General features: G+C 40.5%; 2 protein-coding genes across 4 annotated transcripts; both read right to left on the bottom strand.

The window, feature by feature from the left end:
- Positions 1 to 1,399: 1,399 nt before the first annotated feature.
- Positions 1,400 to 13,277, bottom strand: barx2 (BARX homeobox 2). Of its 3 annotated transcripts, none has more exons than XM_080460485.1 (4): positions 12,861 to 13,277; positions 7,683 to 7,998; positions 4,529 to 4,613; positions 1,400 to 3,041 (listed from the first exon to the last, which is right to left on the bottom strand). In XM_080460485.1, exons 1-4 carry the CDS (start codon positions 13,045 to 13,047, stop codon positions 2,763 to 2,765), a joined length of 867 nt encoding a protein of 288 aa, XP_080316611.1. In that variant the 5' UTR covers positions 13,048 to 13,277; the 3' UTR covers positions 1,400 to 2,762. The 3 variants fall into 3 exon arrangements, with proteins under 3 accessions (XP_080316611.1, XP_080316609.1, XP_080316610.1); XM_080460483.1 differs by having other exon boundaries at positions 1,404 to 3,041; positions 4,520 to 4,613; XM_080460484.1 differs by having other exon boundaries at positions 1,404 to 3,041; positions 4,520 to 4,613; positions 12,867 to 13,173.
- A 2,636-nt stretch (positions 13,278 to 15,913) lies between these two features.
- On the bottom strand, positions 15,914 to 21,790 carry rbm7 (RNA binding motif protein 7). Its single transcript, XM_080460482.1, has 5 exons — positions 21,589 to 21,790; positions 21,166 to 21,328; positions 19,711 to 19,786; positions 16,981 to 17,062; positions 15,914 to 16,832 (listed from the first exon to the last, which is right to left on the bottom strand). Exons 1-5 carry the CDS (start codon positions 21,679 to 21,681, stop codon positions 16,509 to 16,511), a joined length of 738 nt encoding a protein of 245 aa, XP_080316608.1. The 5' UTR covers positions 21,682 to 21,790; the 3' UTR covers positions 15,914 to 16,508.
- Between the last annotated feature and the right edge of the window lie 2,768 nt (positions 21,791 to 24,558).

The raw sequence follows: 24,558 nt of genomic DNA on the forward strand, positions 1-24,558 counted from the left end.
ACAGAGCCGCCTGCCTTACCTGCCTGTCAGCCCGCCTGCCAGCCGGGGCCTGTGCTCTCAGCACTGTTTAATAGAAAAAAAGCTTTCCACTGGGTCCCAGCAATTAAAGCAGATGTGCTCTTCCTCAAATCAGTTTCATCTTAATTCAACCAGCTGGCGAGGCTGAGTCACAACCAAATGTACACAAGCCCAGCAAGTTAAATGGTCTCGTTTTATGGTTCAGTTGTTTAATAGATTCTGAACAAGGAAATATTGTAGGGGTCAGGAGCTGCTGACATGGATTTAAGAAAACCGGGTGACTTTCTTCCGTGAAGATTCTGCAATAAAAACGGACATGATAGAAGAATAGATTGGAATTTTTTTTTTCTTTATTACAAAGTGCATGTTTTTTTTTTGTTTTTTTTTCAGAAACAGAACTCATTCAATAAGTGCATTAGGGTTAAAAGAAAAAAAAACATTTGGTTTTGTTGAACCCACTTCTTATTTTATATGTGCATGTTCATGTTTTTGGAGTTATGTTCACGTTGCTATAGTACCGTAATACATTTGAAAGGAAAAGGGGAGAAAGAAGGTTAAAGAACTGATTACAAATTACTTATGGAGTTTGAAAAAACAAACAAATGATATACACACTCTATCAATGAGAAATACAAGCGAGATAATGAATAACTGTAAAAATCGTAAAAAAAAAATCAGTTCTTACGGATCAAGTTGCATTTTTTCAGAGAGTTGTAATTATTATTCACTGAGATTCATTGTTCAATACACTTCCAAGAAGTCTTTGGATTTCTGCTTGTAAAAACTTAAAAAAAAAAAAAAAAAAAAAAAACATACGGAGAGTGTTTACACAAGGCGTTAAAGCACAGTGCACATTACTCAACGCTACCTTGCACTGTTTGCCTTAGAAATCATCCATGTCCGGTATCAGGCACAGAAAAATCCACTTTGGAGAGTTCCTGACTGGCTCAGAAATGTCGAGCAGCCCTCGGGTGCACTGCAGGCCATCTTGTTAGCTGTACAGATAAAGATGATAAATGCCACAACAAGGAGTGCTTAAATGCTTTGTTCTCCCGAACGTGATTTATTACGAACTTTGACTACGGTTAATACATCCTCAAAAGCCCCATCAGTAATGGATCCGCCTCAACCTCAGCCTGCCAAGCTACTGTAACCGCTTGATTTAGAAAACGTTTAGCATGACATGACAGTACATTTAAAAAAAAACCTCAGTTAAAAGTGACTTTATTTTGTTTAGAGATCTTTGACGGTGGACTTTTAAAACTGACCTGCAGGAAAAGCATCATTGTGCAAACTGATTTGACATACGAAGCTCATGATTTTACTGCAGGAGAAGGAATCTCAGGTAAAAAAAAAAAAAAGAATTCAACCGACACCACGACCTTAAATGATAGCTATTTTATTAAGTGCATTTAAATACATAAACACACACTTATACATAGTAAAAATAACTTTACATAAACCTAAAAAAAACAGCAAACAAGCTTACCAAACACACATTATTTACATCAGAAAAATACTGCACTTTTCATATGAACAATAACAAAGGAAAAAAAAAAAAACAACAAACAATAAAAATAAATCTGTATAATTCAAAAAGTGACACTCTGTAAAATGACAAATCTTTGAGAGAACAGAGGGAGGGAGAAGAAGTGTAAAGTCACTGGCAGGCAGTTGAAGACAGTGTTATGTTAATGCAGGTCTAACATACCAGTTGGAGCACTCATGCAAAGCCTGCAGGCTGAAAATGTCTTTGAGATTTTAAATGTTCAACATTTGCTGCGTATCACTGGCACAGTCGATGATTTATTCCGTCCACGACTCTCGACAGCTTAGGAGTCTTAATGCCCCCATGGCTGAAAGTCATCCTGTCTCTCGTGAAAGAAAAAAAAAAGAAAAAAAAAAGAAAAAAGATCGTCTGAGACGTTCTACACAGAAACTAGTTTAATCCAATTTAAAACAGCAGCTAAAAATACTGTGTTACATAGATATCCAAAAGAGCATATATCTTATACTTTATACATCTTTCTACAGTGTATGGCTTGGCAGAAATATTGATTTTCAGTTTTGAAAAGAAAAAAAAAATACAAATGTGACCTCGATCAAACAGATAAGGAACAAATACGTGCCTCATTGTTGCAACACTGAGGTGTCCTTTTATAAACTTTACATTCCCTATGTAATAATATGGCACTTATGATCAGAAAGGACTGTAAAAAATATACTGCATCTATTGGTTATCTTTTAAAGCTTTCCTCTGAGACCAAGAAGGCACTGGAGCCATTTAATAGGACAGTTTTTGGCAGTGAAGAGATTCATAATAAAAACCTACGTAGACACTACAGTAAGGCAATGTTTGATATTCTTAGGAGCTTTTAAGACCGAGAGGTGTGCGGGACCTCCCAGCGATGAAAAGCAAAACTTGACACCGGTGATACAAGTCACTATGTTGTTATTAAGGCTTGTCTGCTCGCAATCTGACAGACCTCCGCTGCAATGCAATCAGTGTGTGTGGAAGTTAGCTCTTTGTGCCGCACTTATTTTTCCGGTGCGTAAAAGAAAACCTACAAGGCTACACTGGCTAAAGACTGGACGCCGCCGACGCGCATCCGGTCGAAATTGCAAAAAAAAAAAAAAAACAACAAATGGCTTTTAAACGCCGCACAGGCTGTTTTTCTTTACAGTGATCCTGAGGCACTATGTGTTTTCAGGTTGAGATTAGTCTTTGGTGGGTTTGTTCTGGCTTAGCTGGCTGTGTGAGTTTCTGACACGAGGAGTGGCAGCTCTCGCCCCGGTTCCTCCGCCGGGGGAGCGCGAGTGTCTGAGGTGAGGTCTTGAGGTTCCTGCTGGGAGGCCGGTTGTCCGTCAGCGAGCGCCTCGCCCTCGGCTCCCCTCCTCATCCTCTCCTCCTCCTCCATCTTCATCCTCCGCTCTTCAGCCTCTATTTCCTCCGTGGTTGGAATGGAGTTCTTCTTGGGTCTTCCCTTGGGCTTAGTCGGGGCCTCATGACCTCCCTTGAGCACCTAGAATAACACACAGATAATCTTAGTGGAGTGCTCGGGTAATAAATGGCAGCAGGAGTCAAAGGCAAAGCTTTCTATTATAGTAATTAAGGGAAGACTTATTGCTGCTGGCTGCACCTTGTGCACTCATTTGTCTTTAACGATTTCAAGTCGTTTTTGTTCTTCCAGTTGTTAACCCTTCCTACATAAGTGTTTGCTCTCCGCGCTGTCATCATCAGTCACACCACACTTTGCCTTTCCACACCCTCTCTTCCTACATTATTACTCTCCGTTTGGCCCTCTCTTCACTATAGCCACCATTATATAACACTAAACTAGCACTACATGCAATGTCTGGTTAGCAATTCAAAATTTTGGAGGGACTGATTGCACAATAACAATAATTATAATCTTTTTTTTTTACCCTGCTGCACAAACCACCAATAAAGTGTTACACAAAATATAAACAAAGATAGCAGGCTGTATATAGTAACTTGCCGCCAGTAACTTCTATTAAATCATCTCTAAAAACCCACTTCTATAAACTTGCTTTTATTTAAAGATTAAGTTTAACTATAATTTGTTTTAGTGTTTCATTGAGTTACTTTGATGCAAAATTATGCCTCGTTTATTTTCTATGCTCTCTCTTTTTAGCTGCCTCGGCCTTCGGAGTGTCATCAAATATAATTATCTCCACCAAGGAGGTTATAAAATCACCCACGTCGATTTGTCAGTACGAGGGGATCTTCTTGGAAATTGGTACGCAGGCGCATTTCGATCAGACAAAGAATCTATAAAATTTTGGTGGTGATCCGGATCAAATCCTGGATCCTGGATCTTAACCTTAACCCTACCCTCAGCGGAAGTCAAGAAATTACTTTAAAAACAAAGCTTCGTTCATTTCATATGTTCTGCTCAATGCCTGTATTGTACTCAAGTAAAAGTTAATTAAACAGTCCAGAAAAAGTACCAAGTACCCCAAAACTACTCAAGTAATTGTATTTCATTGTGAGTGGCAACCTGCACAAAATGAAATATGCTCAAAGCACATCTCTGAAATTACAATAAAGTATAAAGAAAATAACATGAATATAAAGAAAAGTAGCTAAAAGTGAGGGATTCTTAAAGGAATTGGCTGCAAAAGTGCAGATCAAGGGTTGTGTTGATACAGCAGTCTAAAAGGTACAGAGAATTATTAAACACTGACAGTTACGTTGGTGTTCTGAAATTGTTTCATTCGGCTCTGCTCTAATCTGAAACACTTTGAAAATAAAGCCGGCCGTCCAAAAAAAAAAAGAAAGTCGATTATCAGTAGCTGCAAATGTGAACATTTTCCATTTTTTCTTGTCCGTCAGTGCCAATCAGAAATGTAGAACTCTTATCAGGTTACGATAAGCCAGTTTTTTGTTTTTTTTTAAATCCCGCTTGTATCAGCAAATTCCAGGCAAGGAAAGTGAGCGAAGTTTGAAGAGAAGAAAGTTCTTGCATGTTGTCCTTACATCACTCACCATTTTCTTCCACTTCATGCGCCTGTTTTGATACCACGTCTTCACCTGGAGCTGTGTGAGGCCGAGGGACTGCGCCAGGTCTAACCTGTACAATCGGCAAACAACACAGACAACTCAGTTAGGAAGCGTTAATGTTAATTACACTGTGAGCAACTCGGGTGATCCAGGTGAATTTAAAAACTGTTTCTGAATTGTAATTGTGATAATTATGAGCTCTGGTTTTGCAAGAAAATTAGGAGAGGAGGAGCATCTAAAATTGGAAAAAACGAACTTCTCCATTGTATTCCGTACACTGTACTAACAGGGTTCAACCATTCATAGTGACAGTACTTTTTTTTTTCTTCCATCTGGCTGAAAATGGAGAAATGATGCACCCTCTTTGCACACTTATATCTTTATCCTTGGATCAAGACCATCATGTAACGTTATTCCTACATGTTTTAGGAACTCCGAGCTGCAGTAAAGTATAAGACCATACTTCCACCCGTTGGACAGCCTCTGCGTGCCACTTCAAACACGATTTCCTGGTGCTTTTGCTGTGACATTGTGCACCTGCAGCTAAAGTTTGAGACATGTGTCCAGCCTCTGTAATCCAATCACAGCGCTTGTAGTTGGACGACCTGGCTGCTGAGAAAACATCTGAATGCATCCACCACATGTGGCGATCCATGACTAAAGGGGCTATTGGTCGGTGTGTAATGTGAAACCTCAGGAAGGAACAGATAAAATGAACAAGGAAGGAAAAGAGTGCTTATCTGGGTTTTTTTTTTTTTTTTTTGTCGACATGATTTCCTATTCGCTGCTCTTCTCAAGATCGTTACCAGCCAGACGAAGGACTTTACATGTCCACCACCCCCCAGAGGGGAAGGAACTGACTTTTATTTGATGGTGGAAGTGGAAGGCGAGATACGAGAAGCCGAGTGAAGAAAATCTAAAAAGCAGAACAACCTAAAGTCCGACAGATTTGCTGGGAGCCTTAAACCTCGGAGGCGTGCGTGCGTGCGTGCGTGCGTGCGTGCGTGCGTGCGTGCGTGCGTGCGTGCGTGCGTGCGTGCGTGCGTGCGTGCGTGCGTGCGTGCGTGCGTGTGTGCGTGCGTGCGTGCGTGCCACACAGCCAATCAAGCTGTCATACTTCACAGCCATACATGCGCTTGTCGATAGGTGAGCAACTGGAGGCAAGAAGAGGTAATTGCAGTAAAACACCCCAATTATTTATGGTCATTAGTTTTCAATGGAGAAAAACCACACACTTTCAGGGAAAGAAACAGTATTTGAGTTCCTCCCTCAGGGTCTGATGGAGAGCTGCCATTTTGATCCCTTCTTTCACTTCTAACTTTGGTGGAACTGAACAGTTTTTAATGAAGACGATTAGGATGATGAGCATGTGGAGGTGGGGGAAGATGATGATGATGACAGTGATTATTGTTATTGCAGTTGGAAACGGTAAAAAATTATGATGGCACTCTGATATAAATAATTGAGGTTTTGTTTCTTTCCAGGGATATTTTTAGTCTTCTACCTCAAATAAATCTTCTATTCAAGACCACAAAGGTTCCACACCAAGAAAAGGAAGCGAAAAGTTAAGTTACCTTGAGATCACAACCTGAGCAGGGAGCATGCCACACCTTTGATGTGGGGTTTTTAAAGGGGATTTTCCCTCTTGATGTTTTTCCACCAGCCAGGTATTTAATTAATTTTCAGTGCAGTGTCAGAGTCGTGTATTTTGACAAGGCCCAGTATTTTGGATGGGTGGTTGGTTTTGATCACTGAGTTGTGCTCTGCCTCGGGGCTCCAGCTTTAAGAGAAGGCATGGCGTCTCTCCAATGGCTCCGGGTAAGCAAAGATGTGATATATTTACTAACGCATCGTGGGAGTTTTCCCTCCAGATACGATGTAAGTGGAATGACAAATACATCTGGTTTATTCCAAATATGCTAATGTTTAGGTTTTTTTTTTCTCCACATTTAATGTGGTTAAACAACCACACTGCAAACAGGATTCAATGTTTTGTGACATCTGCCTGGAAAGAGCAGCTATTTGTGTGTCTAATCTCATGAGCATATTGTATTTTAATCCAGTTATTTATACCTACAACCACCAGTGATTCACTCGCTGTGTCTGCACTTTGAAAACAATCCAGGATGAGATGTGAGAAGCAGGGGTTCATCAGCAGTTGAGAGTCCTGGTGTGCATGTGAAGAGCCTTTTACAACACGCATGGTTCAATACTCTTCAGCATTCTAATGGAAAAGTAGCCCGCAGGCCAAATATAAAAATGAGTTCTACAATAAAACTGGAAAATATGGTGTAACTTCATGTCAGGTCCCAAAAATGACCCACAAAATGGATCGTAAGACACAGGTATTAACATATAGATTACTTCATCGTATTGTAGAAAGCTAAATGTACTTTTTAATACACCTGCACATGTGTGAAATGATTGGCAGTAAATCAATGTAATACATTTAAGTTTGCTTGTGTTGGCCACTGTCCCCGATTTCCCTGAATGAGGCAGTGTTTCTTTGGTGAGGCCTTTTTTTTTTTTTTTTTTTTGCTGTTGGAGAGCTCAGGGTTAAAACGTTACTCTTGCCTGAACTAGAATGTTGAGGTAATGCTCTGGCTGAGACAAATTCACATTACATGAGACATTCCCCACAGGATAAATCAAAAAATTATGATGTTAGGTTAACCGCCCCTTGATAATTGCATCGGTGGCTTGGTGGGAGCGCTTGTGTGAGCGTGCAGGTTCTGTATTCTTCACAAAGCGCCCTAAGCCTGTCATGCAGGTTGTCGAAGTGCTATAGCAAAGTGACAATTAAACAACTTCAGTGTCTGGTCCACTTTGATTGAGTATTAGTCACTGACCCGAATCAGTGGTTAGTGTTCCTTTACTTATCTTGTTTACCATTTTTCATATATGTACTATTGTGCTTCCTGATGGAGTGTTTCAATGCATTCACCATATATTTTAGTGGCTTTCAGTGGCGCTCCGGGGTAAAACAGTAGGTAAAATCTAAGGGTCAGTCTGGGGGTGAGGTAGATGCCCTTTCCCAGGATTCTTGATAAAAACTATACCTTTTTTTTAGTCGAGGGTTCTGAGAGTGGTTTGGCTTATCCCGGATCGAGTTGAATGAAAGTGCCTGAGCTCCACTGACCTGTCAGGAGTGGACAAGTATTTCTGCTTCTGAAACTTCTTCTCCAGGCCCATCAGCTGCAGCTCTGTGAAGATGGTGCGGCTGCGACGCGGCTTCTTCAGGCGAGGTGTGCTGCGCTCGGTCTCCGACTCGCTGCTGATGCTGAGCGGCGTCTGGCTGGGCGAGGCCTCGGAGCCCCGCGGGTGCTGCGGGGAGAGCAGGGGCAGATGCGAGTGGACTGCGCCGGGAGAGGACGGCTGTGGGAGGTGGGGGGTCAGGTTGGGCGGCTGCCTGGTGATCACCGAGAGGAGCGGGTAGGCACGTAGGGCCGAGGAGCCTGGGCGAAGCAGAGACGGCGCAGTCATGTCAGCAACACAGAAAAATCCATTAAACTCTCGCGATAAAATCTGATGTCCTTCTGAATCATTTAACTTTTTAGTGAGCTCTCGTGAACCCCTCAGTCACCTGCTATCGACTGCCTGTAATCACTCGATCAGGGTTCACTTTTAATTGACCGTCGCTTGCTATGAAAAGTGTTTTGGTTTTGACCCCCTGCATGTAGAGGGCTGTGATCCTGGTGACGTAGGCTGTGTTTTACACTGATTCTCTGAACCCTTCAAATGACTGATTATTTTTCCGAGGATGTTAAGTACTATCTCGCTTCCCAACATAAAACCATCATATGGGCACACTGAACCACACACACACACACACACACACACACACACACACACACACACACACACACACACACACACACACACACACACACACACACACACACACACACACACACACACACACACACACACACACACACACACACATTTTTGCCCTTTATTAGGGCATGCAGAGGGAGCAGACGCCAGAATCAATAAAAGGGACCACTTGTCTGGAGCCTAAGGGGAAGGGATGGAGACCTGGAGGTTGGCGTGGAGGATGCAGTAGGTCAACCAGAGGGAATAAACCATTTACTGAAAAAAAAAAAAAAAAAAAAAAAAAAGTCCCACTGCTTAAATTTTTTTATTGTTTTTTAATCTCTAAACCAAAATTTACAAGCAAGCCGAGCACAGCGCAGACTGTAATACATGGACTGATAAGGAGCGGTGGAGGGGACATGAGAGGAGGATTATAGGAGCAGGAGAGGAAGATAGAGATGGAGATAAAAGGTTGAAATGGAGCAGAGAAAATAGGAGGTTGTCACACATTGAAGCACACAGCATGTGTGTTCTTGATTGTCTGGGGTAGATCACTTCTGTTAAGACATACACACACACACACACACACACACACACACACACACACACACACACACACACACACACACACACACACACACACACACACACACACACACACACACACACACACACACACACACACAAGACACTGCCTTGGGCTTGACATGACATCATGGTAAGGCGCTGAGGTCATCACTAATCCTCCAATGTTGTTAAATTGCGGGTATTGCAACAAGTCTAGACTTGAGGTCCACTTTCCTCTGGTTGTATGTGCTTGCTCTTCTTTTATGCCTTTTTTCCATTCATATAGTTTTTTTGCCTGTATATACAACTGATCTGCTTTAATCCGTTCCATAAATCACCTGCTTTATTGTTTCTGACTCCTCGTGGGATCATTTTACATCAACTGTTATTGGGCAGTGATTCATGGCATGAGTCAAAAGTGAAGGGACGGTGTCACTCAAAAACAACACGCCTCAGTTTGTCTTCGCAACTGTCATAATATCTCCTGTCAGCAAAGAGCTTGAATGTGTCTCCGGACCCCCCCCCCCCTTACCCCAGAGGGAGTATGAGAGGGAAGGAAAGAAAGCGCCAGAGAGAAAAAGCAAAGAGGGAAATGTCAACCCTCGTAGTGACTTTCCACTGACAGCGAAGCCATCTCTGTGACATGTTGTTGACAAGTGCCAGTGTCCTGTCAATAGTCTACAAATAAACTTTTTGAGTAGCTGCAAGAGCGCAACTCGGCCCCACGCAAAAGCACACTGATACTCTTGATAATCACGACTGGAATGCAGGCACCGGCGCAAGCGCTTATAGTAACCATTACAGAAGACATACCTGCTAAGAATAGATCAAGAAGAACAGATTGTTAAACATTCCTCTTAATACCAACCGTTTTTCTCCATTAATGACCTGCTTGTCATGACAGAACGCTGATTAAACAAAAAAAAAAAAAAAAAAATCTTTCTTCTATCAATTTCTTCCCAGGAAGAAGAGGATGCTATTTTTACAACTGAGAAATTCCATCGATGCCACAGCTTCTTTTGCAAGCATTTGCCGCCATGTGATAACATCTATGATCTTGCTATTTTAGTTGTTCAATGGTGAGCTGGAATGGGTGATTTATTACTTGGCTATGACAAGATGTCCTTTGTTGCGTTTTACATATAAATCTGCTGACAGGTCTTAATTAAGTTGCCTTCCTTTGAATGCGTGTAAATAGTGCGAGGGAAACAGGAATTGCAGGTTTCCTTTTTTTCTTCTTCTTCTTTTTTTATATCTAATTGCTTTAAAATTCCAAGAACAATTCTTCTTCGGAGGATGACAAATGAATAAAATGGAAGAACACTGAGGCATTTTGTCAAGTGTAACTGTCACAACTTCTTCAAATCAATAAACGTGTCCTGCAAAAATGTTAACTGCTTAACCTGAAACCGGAGCCGTATAAGTGACAGCAGAAACGATCCTGCAGCGCAAACTGTTTTTAAGAACTGATTTGTGGTTTAGGCATTTCAGAGAAAGAAGAATATGATGACAGTGAGGGGAGCAGGTAGATGACAGGCTGTCAAACACAATCCTTATCTGGAGAAAGGAGAAGTGTGCGTGTGTTGGCTTACGTACATTTGTGTGCATGCGTGATGGTGTGTGTTGACGTGTGTGTAGTCAACCTCCTTAAGTCACCTTTATTCCTAATAAGACTCTTCATTGTTGGTGGCAGATTAGGCTTTAAGATGCATTGAAAACCCTGTTGCTCACTTGGATTCCCACTGTAAACCCCCGAACCAATTCAGGACTCACCCCTCAGGCAGGCAACGCACACTCCTGCGTGTGCATCTGTGTGTGTGTGTGTGTGTGTGTGTGTGTGTGTGTGTGTGTGTGTGTGTGTGTGTGTGTGTGTGTGTGTTATATTTTTCATTACGCTGTCAGGTGAGATTACGCCACAGTTGATCTTAATCTCTCTCACCTCTTCCAGAAAACCCAACTAAAAGCCCTGCCCTGGGTCCCGCTGAGAGACAGGATGCCAAATGAAATATTGTAACCTGCCATTACATCGCTCACTGTTCCGCACCAGGTCAAGGCTCACTGTGCTTGATCCCCCTGCAACTGACAGGGAATTAACTCCATGAGTATTAGTCATTTTCACTGTACTAAATGACGGTTTGTGTTTCATCTAACTGGCCGTTGAGCAATCAGCGGCACGGTGCACTACAGAAAATACTACAGAATAAACATTAACCAAAAGATGATTCAGCTGAGGTTTTAGAGTGGCAAACAACTCCCTGGACACCGAGTCACATTGGTTTTCCCACACTGTCTTCCAGCGGCCTCCTCTGGCAGGATTAAGTCATAACATCACTTTCTTTGCAGGATGAAGAAGTCAACTTTCACTGTTCAGGGGCCAGCTCCTTGTCTATAAGCCTGCGAGCTTCTATATCAAGCACCAAAAGCCATTGATGTTGGTGAATATACTGTGTCTCACACCCCCGCTGCTACAAATAAGTGGTGGGCACAGTGTTCCGATATGCAGGGCGGGTTACTCTATCCGCCCAAACAGAGGGGTGCCAAAGCCCAGTCATAGTGCCTTCTAGCACACACCAAGCCATTTCAGTCAGATGAGGGAATTGCTCCCCTCCCTATTTTTATCCACCCATCGCTGTCATCATCAGACCGCAGTGGCTATTATTTCGGACTTTAGAGCAATTATCCTAATGGTTACTGGTGCGCATTGACCTCTTGAGTTGTTTAGATTGGTTAGGATTTACCATGAAGAGTCGATCGGGAGCTTTGGATTCGGGAAGAAACCCCTCAGAGGATTATAATGTCGTTAATTACCTTTTGAAGTGCACTGAACAACGACATCCATAAATCTAATCTATCTATCTATCTATCTATCTATCTATCTATCTATCTATCTATCTATCTATCTATCTATCTATCTATCTATCTATCTATCTATCTATCGATCTTCAAGAAACGGGGGACAGGCAACCTTGAACAAATGTTGTTGTTTTTTTCAAGAAAAATATGAATAATCCAAAACGGTTGTTGAAATTATTTTTGCATTTATTTTAATTATTTTTTTCGAGGGAGGATTTACTCTTTTTTTTCTCTCAATTGTATTATTTTAATCAAGCAGTGTTTTTAAGGTGCACTCGCCATCACTGTGCGTCAAGACACTTCTGAAACTGAAAACATACACACTGATATCATTCACTAAAAAAAATACATCATTTGGTCATTTGGTCATGTCACATAGCAATAGCCTATACAACTCATTCTTCATAGGCCTTTTATCTCGCCATATCAGTTGTAATACTAGAAGTTGATGAGATTCAAAGCTTACCCGTGTTCTGAGGTGAGATTTTCCTCGCTCTTTCTTATCGGTCCTGCTCATGCATCGTTGACTTTTGTGCCACACAAACTTATCAGATCAGCTGTTTATCTTCTTACCAAACTGACTCCGGGGCTTCTGTTCCCAATACTTAGATACTACTTTATGATGGGAAATACCGACTAAAAATGTGAACGTTTTGGTGAAATAACGTGAGATAGACTCAAATGATTGAAATTTATTTTAAAGCACTCAAACAATTACGCCAATCCATTTTCGTAAGAAATAATTTGGGTAAATTGTGCGCGTAATATTTACGGATATCAACACTTTCGGGAGCACAGTGCACGAAGAGTGATCATTGCTTTTTTTTTTTACTTTATGACACCAAATTAATTAATAAAACCCGGAATACACTTGAGTGAAGACTTTTAATTATACTTTCTCCCCTATGTGTTTAAACCAACCACATTGTCACCACATGTAATTAATAACATGACCCTATTGATACATATGGCACCATTTTAATGGGCCAAAAAAAAATAACACAGCTTGTATATTTGTTTAAGATTGTTTCATGTTCTTAATGGTTTCCTTAACCGAAGGGAAATAAGAATAGTTTCTTACCCGTACACGAGTGAAGAGGCTTTGGTCGCACAATGAGGGAAGGGCACACCGAGTAGAGAGAGAGCTTCTCGAAATAATCACAAGTCTCCTTGGAGAGGATCTCGTCAATCATGAAAGTCTTGTAGCGCCGCCTGGCAGCCTTCAGCTGCCCCGGGGAGGAGAGCCTCAGCTCGGCTTGACAGTGCATGGTCTGTCCCTGTGCGCCGTGCGCTAAACTCTCTCCACTGCGCGTCTCTTCGGCGATGTCTACGCTTGTGCAGGCTGAACCGTCTGGAGAGGCGACTGCTGAAGTTCATGCGTTTCAATAAGTCATTGTTTATCTTGTTAAATTCAGTTTAGCTTTCCCTGAAGTGCCGTGGTAAGGATCAGCCCTCAACGTGAGCTGCGCACCGCTCCACAGTGAGACGAGAAGTGACTGAAGGTCTGAGCGCACACCCACCGCTATATAAACCATCCCTCAGATCACGTCTACTGCGCTCTCTCACTCACTCTCTCTCTTCCTCCCTTTCTTTCTTTCTTACAAATACAACCCAATGTTGCCTAAACAAATTCCACACCACTGGAACTGATTTTTCCCAGTCGTGCGTTGTTGAACAATCAAATCAATTCAGAGTTATGATGATAAACATTTTAAAAAATTACTTCATGAATGTATTAACACTCTTTAAACACCCGCTGAACCTGTATGGGATATTTTTCTAACTTTTCTAACAAACTTTAGGAAATTCTCAGTTTAAAGGGTTTAGCGAAATTGGTTAATATATTTAACTATCATTGAACGCGTCTCTATTTTTCTTGTAAGCGCACTTATTTCACAGACAATGAGCTTTTTTCCCCCCCATTTCTTTTAAGATTCAATACGTACTGGGACACTATAAAATAATATGATATAAATGCTGGTTTTCTTTCTTTATAAACTTTTAATCTTTTCTTTTACAAAATGGATTTGGTCCCGCGTCAACAGTAGAAAATACGTTTCTTTTTAAGAGAAGAGAACAAATATTTTTTATTATTCACAAATTGTTCAACTACGCCTGTTCACTTAATGTAACTAAAATTGAGTTTCCCAAATGTTTTGTACGAATATGTATTCTTAATTTTAAAAAAGTATCAGTCATTTTAGGAAACACCATCAGTTGTTATCATTATTGTGTAATTTCTATTGTTAATATTACATCTGTGAATTAATTGTAAGGAAATATTTAAAAAGTATAGCTGTGCTATGAAGTTATAAAAGTAGGGCGATGCCGCTTAAAGAAAAGCCACTAAATTATTATTTTTTTAATGTCGTTAATGTAGTCTGCCCTATATTATGACCAAAAGTCCAAATGAAAGTCGTGTAGCCTTGTAAACAAGTATCTTTAGGGAGAAGATACTAAATAAAACGTGTTTTATAGCCTTCATTAACAAAAAAAAAAAAAAAAGTACTTTTCTCATTGTTTTTGTCCATATAATGAACATGGTTTCTTTCATGAACCCTCGCCGTTGACAGTTTGGACAGTATGAACTTTAAAATCGAGCTCTCCTATGAAGGAAACGGTTAATATCCCAACTGGAAATGCATTTAACCCGCCGGCGGTTTAAAGCTGCCGTGTTCAAAGTTGTGCAGGATTATGAAGAAGGAAATAAAGGAGCCCTGCACAGAAGAAAAAAAGAAGAAAAAAAAAAGAGCCTGGCTTTTTCTTGACTCGATCAAAGAGGAGACAAGAACAACTGCAGCAGAGTCGCGAGGGGCGCGCGTAATAATGCGTTCACCTTCTGAGTGCGCGGAGCGCACCAAGAAACGTGTCGACAAAGGTTCATAAGCCTGCTTTTTCCAAAAAGGTTCTGACAAATTAAATAGGTTATGCCAAGTAATCTTGTCTGTGGTGCAAGTCCAACAGCATGGTAATATTTTCCTGTTTATTAGGTGACTAAGACGCAATAAAACACAAAATATGGCCAGTAGGTTATAGGCCCGGATACCACGGAACCAATGAACCCAACAACCTGGAGTGGCTCCGACCGTCACGGCTACAGGCATCTTGTCACTTGTGGTTTTAGTCGCGGAGCTGTTACAGGGGGTGGGGGGGAGGGGGGAAGAGGGTCTCTGGGTGTTTCGAAGTGGATCATTTCAGGAGACACGCTTCTATATAAGTCCACACAGCAGCGGCTACCGAGTGGCCTCTCTAATCCGCCCGCTCCAGGGATGGAGACGCCAGCGAGATCAAGCAATTAAAGGAGCTATGCCCAGGCCAGGAGCGCAGCAATAATAAGGGCCTTCCTAGTACTGACACCGAACAGAGGATACTCTCTATTAGAGCGATTTGGGAGCATCAGGATGCAATCAGACACGGGGCAGATTACCGACAAGACAAGGAGCTTAGTGCACAGGGTGCAAATGCAGCTCCACTTTTGGACACCGGCAGATTTATTGGAGGGGGATGTAGTTGTCGATACTGCGCTGGAGCTGCCGTTAGGACCATAAGCACTTTCGGAAGGGTAGATTATGACCTCAACGCGGACATTAAGGGATTTGATCACCACTTTGTTATAAGCAAGTCGGAACAGAGGCACTGACTGTGGCACTGTTAATGAAAGACTGATGCACAGATCAAAGTGCTGCTAATTCTGGGACAGGACAATAGCGACGCTTCTTTCCACGTTTGCAATTTGAGCAAAACCAGCGTCCTCCTCTTGAACCTAATTGCATGTTATCAAGGGAACAGAAGGGGAGAAGACATGAAAGTGTCCTAAATAGAAAGGTCAAACGCAGGAGCTGATCATGTGGCACAGTTATATTTACCACCTTAATTGATTCAATAAAAGGATGTGTGTGGCGCCACCTGTAGATTATGCCACAACCCACTGCACAAGCATATTTAGTTACACTTTGTCCATTTATAGGAGCGGCCAAGGCAGCGTGGGCATGCATTACAGCATGTCGCATCAACATACAATAGCTTACTTGGTTAACTCAGTCGCATACACAAAGGCTGTAAATAGCATTCCTGATGTACAGCCAAGACCCGGGGAATTTGTGTTGTAGCCACATGAAAGACAACAGGAGGCTCCAATGGTGGCAGCTTTATCATAGTGAAAATGTTCAGCTTTTAAAATTGTTTTTACAGAGCACAATTTAAAAAAATAACATAAAGTCCACGTTCGGGAAAGAGAAAAGTCTCCAGGTCAAACAATAAGAAAAGTCGGTGCCCCGGTGTAGTAAAAGTGTCGCTGGTGGAATCTTGAGCTGAAAATTGTTCTTCCTTTGCAAAGTACCTGAAAGATTGGTGTAATCTAGACAGCACCTTTTTTAACAATTGCATAAAAACAGACAAATACCCAAACTTTTTAAACAACTTTTTTTTTTTTTTTGCTTGTCTTCCAAAAATGACTACCAATAATATCAGATTTTTGTCCTTGCTCGACTGACAATACTTTCCCTCCCCTCAAAATATTCGCTAGATCTGTGAGAAAAAAAAAACCTCACATGGAAGATGTGTACAATTTTTTAAAAATACATTAAAAAGTCAACAAAAGATGGCTCTGAGGCATGAGTTAATGAATCCCTACTGAGAAGACTGCGTCAAACCTGAGCGGACACAATTATTTTGCCGAGATAGTAGATGTTCAAAATTGTTCAGTCCTTAGAGAAATCATCAGCTTCTCTCAGTATCGCCGCCATTTGTTTTCTTGGTAGCCGCGGTTGCCAACTCTCTCGTCGTATTGTCTGTTGCCTCCTCTGCTGTCATGGTGACGGCTGCCGCTCCTGTCATTGTGGTGGTGGTGGTAGCCGTCGCGACCTTGACGACCAGAGCCCGCCTCGTCCCCGCCGTAACGCTGGCCCCTGCTGTTGCTCTGGGACGAATAGTGCCGATAGGGGGCGCTGTCTTGTTGTCTTCCTTGGCCACCGGTGGACTGCAGAGGCTTGGGCGTGCCGCCGCCCAGCTGATCCAGCTGCCGCATGTGAACCTGCCACATGATGTTGTTCATCTGCGAAAGCGGGAAAACACAAATGTTTAACAGAGCTGACTCAAGCTGAGCACTTGGATATATTTTCATTAAATCGGGCAAAAACAATGTTATGTTAGGATAACTGCGGTTATCCAGCAGTTCAACAAAACAATTGAGAAATGCTTACCACGATCTGCTTCTGGAGATTATCAGAGGATCTCTGCATTTGGGGCGGCGTGTACGGCGGAGAGCTGAACTGCGCCGGGGTCCTGCAACAGAAAAGTAAACCACGTTCGAAACTTTATTTAAAAAAACAAGCAGCAACAAAAGCGATCAACTCATGTTCTTTCAAGTTCAACCCTTGAAGTATTTTTTCCCACGCTTTCATAAACTTTCTGTTTTTCAAGACACGTTCTCTCAGTGTTGACGCCTCTGTCATGAGATCTAAGTTCAACAGTTTGCTGGAAGAGAGCTCAGTGACGACACAGTTGCTTTTTTGTTTTTTTGTTGACAATACAGCCTCGCCGCCACAATAAACACACAAAGCAAAACTGACATCAGGTCAATCCAGTCTCTCTGAACAAGATCAGTCAGGTTTGGATTGTTATCAGCGCTGGATGGAGTCCTACAGCATCAACACACAGACGTCTAAAACCTGTTTTATTTAAAAAAATAAAATAAAAAATGGTTCAATTAATTCTAAAATCTGCTGGACAATATTTCAAACAACTAGAAATGTATGTGTGCTGCCATTCTCTCTTTAAAGTACCGACAAAGCCGTACAGTAAAGTACCTAGTACAGAACAGTCAAAGACCTACAAAGTTTAACCTACAGTTTTCCCAGATGGTCTGATTTACCCTGTACTACGACAATGTAAAGCGTAAAACTCAAAGTAAACACGAACAGTTTGTGTAATGTATTATTCAGAGTATGTCCAATACTGGCGGAGCCAGCGGTGACATTAGCTAATCTAAACCATGTTACAGACGACTAATAACAAATACATTTGTAATGAGGAGAACTGAAGTCAACTTATGGGATTTAAGGGAAATTCTCAACCCGTCATTTAGGCACATGTACCCTCACATTTCTATCTGAGCAGATAAAGACATGACAGCATATGCGCCGAAGATAAAGTCAAATGGAGAATGAAAGCACACATCCTGTAGATTCCTGGAGACTTGCCAATTCACTGATCAACTTCAAAGATTTTGATGGCTGGTACCTAAATGAAACTAAATATGCAACAATGACAATATTTGAATAAAATGTCAACATCCGTCTTTACAGATTTACAGTCCAAACAGACTAGTAAGTCCAGAAATGGGTCTCTGTGATAGTCTGACCACGCTGTTTTATGCGTCTATGTGCATCATGTAGTGAAAGGCTTGTAAAGACTGGTGGCCACATGTGTTGGGATTATTCCTTGACATTGTGACTATTGCCCACATGCATGATTACAAGTTGCTGAAAAGACGTAACATAAAGCTCAAAGTTCAGCACCACAAAATGAAAAAAAAACTAGAAGCCCAAACCTTATTGACATTAAAGCATTTAATTTAAACCAAAGGCCGACATTACCAACTCTTCCACCAAATGCCCAAAACAGCTGCAGCACATTTGGCATGAAACGTGGAAAGGATTGCACGCCGAGTCCCCTATACGTGCAAACACAGAGCAGCTAAATCCTATTTAATGCCACAGATTTTGCCAGAGTTCTAATTTTAGAGTCGAGGCGGCAGGCAAGTGTGTGAAAACAAGGAAGATATCAAATTAAATCATTAAGAAAGACGATTCTTTAAGGTTTGGGGCCAGTTAATTGCCCAATAATGTCATTTGACCACGACATTAACTCTGAACAAACTGAGCTACCAAAGGACAACATTGTCTTAGCCTATAAGAAAGCAGTGTTCACTTGGTAGTCTGAATTATTACAGTATAGTACAGTACAGTAAAGTATAAAACACTTGAACACTGAAGCCAAGTCACGAATATGAGGTGTGCTTTGTGGAAGTGACCGAATACACAAGTGGTATTTGGCAGCTCGGGCCAGTTTGGTGAAGCAGCAGGTCCATTTCAGTGTAAAGTGAAAGTGAAACTTGATCTGAAAGGAGCTTCACATTATTCAGATCCCAAAATGAATATCCGGATACCATAACAACCAAATATTCAGATATTCGGGTCACCTTCATTAAGTTTTCGTTTGGGAGAGCAAAAAAGAAATAGACTTTAGGTGTAGTGAAACAACGTCTGTGTGAAAAGCAGCCGCGTTGAATGACTCTGGCTCATTTACAGAAACACACTAACGGGGGTGAAAGTGCCAGAAGAGGATGAACATCAAGGACCAAAACTGCAGCAAGTGCCCCCAACAAGTGCTACTGAACTAGGTGGTACTCATGCTGCCCTGGGCAACACGAGAGGGTCTGTACCACAACAACAATCGACAGAATCTGCTTTCAGTACAGTGGTGTCATTAGAGAATCCATTGAAAAGGAGCTGAACCATATTAGATGCAATGTCATACCTTTGTGCCTGTCAAACATTTGTCCTGTGAATTTAACGTTATAAACTTGATTTAGGTTATTTCTATGAGTTGATTAGAAAAAACAATGCTAGAGGTAGCAGTTCTCAAAAAATGGAACCAACACTGATGAAATAAACAAAGCTGGGGGATGTTTGTATGAGTTGTAAGGTTCATTACTGCTCTTGTATGTTTCCAAAATGTTTACTGAGTTAATAAACTACATTCTAAGTTCAACTATTGACTCATTTTGTTTCTTCAGGTGTCAGACTATATAACCAAATTCTATATTAAGGTAGATATCAATAGAGATCAATTTTAGAAGACGGATAAAGCTCATTTAGGAGCCTGAACGCTACTGATAATACCAGCTAAGCCAATTCTGAGACTCCTACCTCTGGCCATGGGGATCTGGGGTATTTGCTGGACTTGAATTTTTGGAGTTTCCCGGACTGTTGCTGTGACTGCTGCCTGTAAGGAGACCAGAAAAATATTTTTTAAAAAACGGTGAATAAGAAAGATTTTAAAACGCAGTGCAAGAATACTAATCTGACACCTTTGTTGTCCTATATTTTGTTTAACAAGGGTCAAAATAACAGAAATGCTGTGGCAAGAGGACCTCACATTTTATTCTATGTGATGCCAAAAACTTCAAACAAACAAAAAAAAAAAGCCTTTGTTAAGACAGGACAACATTTAAGCCTCATGTTTCTAATTCCATTTACAAGCCATTTGTCACAGCCTGCAGACATAATTAAAGAATCACAATTTTGTTTTTACTGGACCAGTAAATATCAATCATGAATGTAAGCGGACAGAGAATGGTCATGTGATGGTGTGTAGACCAGTAGCCATGCCTCTTATCAATTTCGAAGTTGAAAAGAAAGCCGGCAAGATTAATAAAATAAATTATAACTACAGCTATGAAACAAACTTTACACATTCTTATTAAATCTATGTCAAGATGTAACATAAAAGAACTAAAAAAAAAAAACTGCTCCAGTTGAAACTCATTGAGATCAACTGAGATCATTGAGAACACTTTGCTGAACTGTTTCAGTAATAAAAGAGCACGTTTGTGTCCAGGCAGTGATGTTGGTCCAGTTTAAACCGCAGGAGCTGCATCGTGCAAGTCTGCCCTCCGACATGTAAACGAGCCACGGGGCTCGTACAGTAGCGAGGTTACATGCTAAACACGATTTCTTGTTCTTATGGAATATGTATCGGCCTTTGAAGATCACAAATTATTTCCCTCATAAGACTAATGAGAGCACATTTCTAATATGGCATTTTTCTGATAGATTTTCAACGAGAAAGATAGTATAGGCCGTAATGACTGCTTCTGATAAGCAACTTTATTATTCAGAAGAAAAAAAAACTAAAAAACATGAAGATGCTCAATGTTACATCCTCTGGTGAACAGTTGGGACTGCATCCAGATGTAGGCGAAGTCTTGATGTTCAGAAATGTAATAACAGAAGCAGATCTTCTCATCATGTTAAATTTGTATGCAGACATTTCCACTTTCCCTTCATGCTCAACTCAAACAAAATGCTGTTGTATTTGAATGGATCATGATCACGTAAAAACGATCATACATGTGGAACCAGGTTCTCTGGGATATGTTAAAAGCATTTGCTTGGACTGTACAGTTCTTTTAAATGTTGTACCTACCCATAGACATGCACGGACTGCACCAACAAGTTCACTGTTTTTAGCAATGACAACAAAGACTAATCCGATGTCACGGCTAAATTAGATCTCCACAGTAAGTATTTGGTCATGATGAATACTACAATCTGGTTTAGTAACAATGTTTGATTCAGATTATGAGATTAAAGGCAGCTCACCCGATCGGAACTGCACGTGGATGTTTTTCCCAAACAGCTGCAACCCGTCGAGTAGCTGCATGGCGTAAGGCACGGAGACTTCATGTTTATAAACGGCGAAACCAAATGTTTTCTGTTTCCCGTCCGGGTCTTTCGGAATCTTTGTTTTCATGAGAGGTCCTGCCTATAAACAAAAACACACAGGATTAGGGTATTGGAAACAACCGCGGCTAGCATTAGCAAACTAGCTGCACCGAATGACTGAAGCAAACAATCAAAACGGCTCTCGTCGTTAGAACAACAGACATTTGCGATTAGGGAAGAAAACAACCGTTCTCTCCCCCACATGATCTCTCTAGGATTATGGTGCCGTGGCAACACTGTGTATGGCTTATCAATTACGCCGTATGGATGTTATGCTAAGCTATGCTAAGCAAACAGCACCTGTAAAAACAACTCGAACAAAAGCTCCTCCGACACTCTGGTGTCCAAGTTTCTGATGAAGAGCGTCCGGTCAGCTTCCTCCTCGATCCCCATGGTATTTGAGGTATTTGAAGCTTTCTGAGCAACACGAATTCTAAAAGCGTCCGAGAGGAGAAACCTCTATTGCGACATCAACACCGGAAGGCCTGCCCGTCTGACCGGAAACGGAAATCAATCCACACAAACACCTCCGACGCTAGACAAGAGAGAGGCGAGAGAGGGGGTACATCATAGGGGGTACATCCGAATGGTCCCTCCTTTCTCCTTTCCTTTCTACTTTTCCTTAACCCCTTGGAGCGGTTATTTATTTTTTTATTTTTTTACTATTTATTGAACTATAAACTAAATACAATGAAACAGGTAAATACAAAAACCTCGCAGAGAGAAAATACTTATTCACGTACAATAAGATATACAGTATACAATATAAAAAAGAAAAGAAGAAAAGAAAAACACTTGGGTGTTATGAAAGAAACAAATATATATACATACTGTACATGTATAAACAACAATATTTGCAAAAGGCAAAGCATGTATTTATGAATGTATACAGAGCATATGAATAGAGCAAAAAAAAAAAAAAAAAAAATCAGTAGCAATCACCAAGAAAGCAAGGACTAAAATAACAAAAATTTGAAAAGTCTGCACAAATGTTTCTTATATCGGTCCAAAAGGCTTGAGTAACTGGACATGAGAATAATAAGTGTTCTAGGGTTTCGTCAGCTTCATTACAAAAGGTACAGGGTTCTACTTCGAATTTAAATTTTTTCTTAAAAAAGACTGCAGTTGGATAAATATTATTAATTACTTTAAAATGAGTTTTACTTAACTTTTGGAGAAACTGGCCATTTATTTTGAGCATGAGTTTTCCAATGTAGGTCGGGTTGTTGACTCTGAAAAGTCAATAACCTTTCCTCTGTAATAATCATGAAAGAATTTAGATTTAAAGACAGTTGACAAACTTGTTAGTATTTTCTGTCATTTACAATTTTCAATAACAAACTTTAGCAATACCGCTCTGGTGTTTACATACCTTATACGACTTTTGATTAGCTGAATCAATGGGAAAGGAATCTTCTCTGCATATTTAGTTGAATCCTTGAAGACCACAGGTAATATTATATTTGTTATGGAAAGTGGAATGGTCTATTATGTCACCATTACCAACTAATAAATCTGTAACAAACAAAATGCTTCATCCGAACCAGTCACTCTTAAAAAAGGATTTCCTGTTGTTCATTCTGTTATTCCACAAAGTTAAACCATGAGGGGAAAAGTTATGGGATAATATCATTTTCAGAATTGTAGAATTGTAAAGTTTGACAGATTGATGAGAACTTTTTTTACCTTGTAGTCACATTTTAGGAAAAAAGCAGAAGCCTCCTATTTGAATATGGACCTTGGGATGTGAAACCACATAGATTCTGATTGCGACTGACAGGCTTTTATCCAGGTAATCTTGCATGAACCAACCGGTGATTCAAAGTCCAAAGCTTTAATTCCACCCATATCAAACTCCTTAACAAGTTGTGACCATTTAATGTAGTGGGTTTTATTTCTCCATAAAAACTGAAAAAATAATGGAATTGGCTTTGTTATTATGTTAGAGGAGACATAGGGAGAGGCAGGGGTAAATTTATTAGATATGCCTTCAGGTTTAGATGAGATAATCCTACCAAATATGGTAAGATCTCTAGTTAGCCAGCGACTGAAGGATTTTTTCATATCAGTTATACTTTTGGATGTACTCACATCTTCACTTCGAATATGGTTTTTTGATACTGTTCTGCCTAAGTATTTTACTTCGGATACTACTTTTATTGAGGAAATGGCCGAGTCAGAACTTGAATGGATGGGAAATAGTTTGTACTTTTTGATATTAAGTGAAAGTCCTGAAGCTTTTGAAAAATATGAAATCAAGTCAAGTGATTTCTCAACCATTGATTTGTTACTTAAAAAAACAGCCGTATCGTCCGCAATTGGCCTTTTTTGGATTCTTGGTTCAAAATTGTAATGTCTACGAAATCTGAAGAGTGTTTAATAAGAAGACCAATATGAAAAGCTTGGGAGATATGGAGGAACCCTTGTCGAATGCCTCGTAGGACCTTGAAACGGGGGGAAGTTCCAGAATTCAAGGACACGCAGCTGCTGATATCAGTGTAAAAGGTTTTAACAATATTACAGAATGTTTCCCCAAATCCCAAGTAGCATAGGACTTCCATCAGGAAAGGGTGTTCAATTCTGTCAAAAGCTTTATAGAAATCCAGAAATAGAGCATAACTGTCTGTGTCATTATCAGCCTGGTATGATTATATATATTTCTACATTTTATAAAAGCAGACTGACATTCATCAATTATTTCAGTTAATCCCTTATCTAATATGTTTGAATAAACCTGTTCCAACAATTTTTTATCATTACATAATAAGGTTACTGATCTCCAGTTATCTAGGAAAAGACTATCTTTATTAGGTTTTGGTTTTAAGGTGATCAGACCCCTTTTCATTGTAGGAGATAGATGACCCGAATGTATACATTCTGTTAGAGCATTATATAGCAACTCTCTAATGTCGGTCCAGAAAAAGGTGAAAAATTCAACCGTAAACCCATCAGGTCCTGGAGATTTTCCTTTAGGCATCTGCTTTATTGCATGATCCAAGTCTTCAAGTGTAAGTTTGTCATCCATTAGTTTTTTTTTAAAGTCATCATCTATCACGTGTCTCAAGTCTCTCAAGAACTAGGAATTATCAGTCATAATGCCATTCATAAGTAACTTTTGCATTTTCTTTTTGGTTTGTCTTTCTTTTTCCAGGCTAAAAAAGTAAGAAGAGTTTTTCTCACCTTCTTCTAACCACCGAGCTCTTGACTGGACAAATGCCCCTTTTGCTTTCTCTAGATAAATATTATCTAATTCCATTTGAAGATTGTTTA

This window comes from Lipophrys pholis (genome assembly GCF_963383615.2).
Source record: "Lipophrys pholis genome assembly, chromosome: 3".
NCBI classification, from domain to species: Eukaryota; Metazoa; Chordata; class Actinopteri; order Blenniiformes; family Blenniidae; genus Lipophrys; species Lipophrys pholis.

Coding starts and splice junctions, on each gene's coding strand:
- barx2 (XM_080460483.1), bottom strand. CDS start 13,047: ATGCACTGTCAAGCCGAGCTGAGGCTCTCCTCCCCGGGGCAGCTGAAG. Junction 7,999..12,860: donor GCCTCTTCACTCGTGTACGG/GTAAGAAACTAT, acceptor TGCTTCGCCCAG/GCTCCTCGGCCCTACGTGCC. Junction 4,614..7,682: donor TACTTGTCCACTCCTGACAG/GTCAGTGGAGCT, acceptor CCGATTGTACAG/GTTAGACCTGGCGCAGTCCC.
- rbm7 (XM_080460482.1), bottom strand. CDS start 21,681: ATGGGGATCGAGGAGGAAGCTGACCGGACGCTCTTCATCAGAAACTTG. Junction 21,329..21,588: donor TGTTCGAGTTGTTTTTACAG/GTGCTGTTTGCT, acceptor TTTTGTTTATAG/GCAGGACCTCTCATGAAAAC. Junction 19,787..21,165: donor CCACGTGCAGTTCCGATCGG/GTGAGCTGCCTT, acceptor GTCTCCTTACAG/GCAGCAGTCACAGCAACAGT.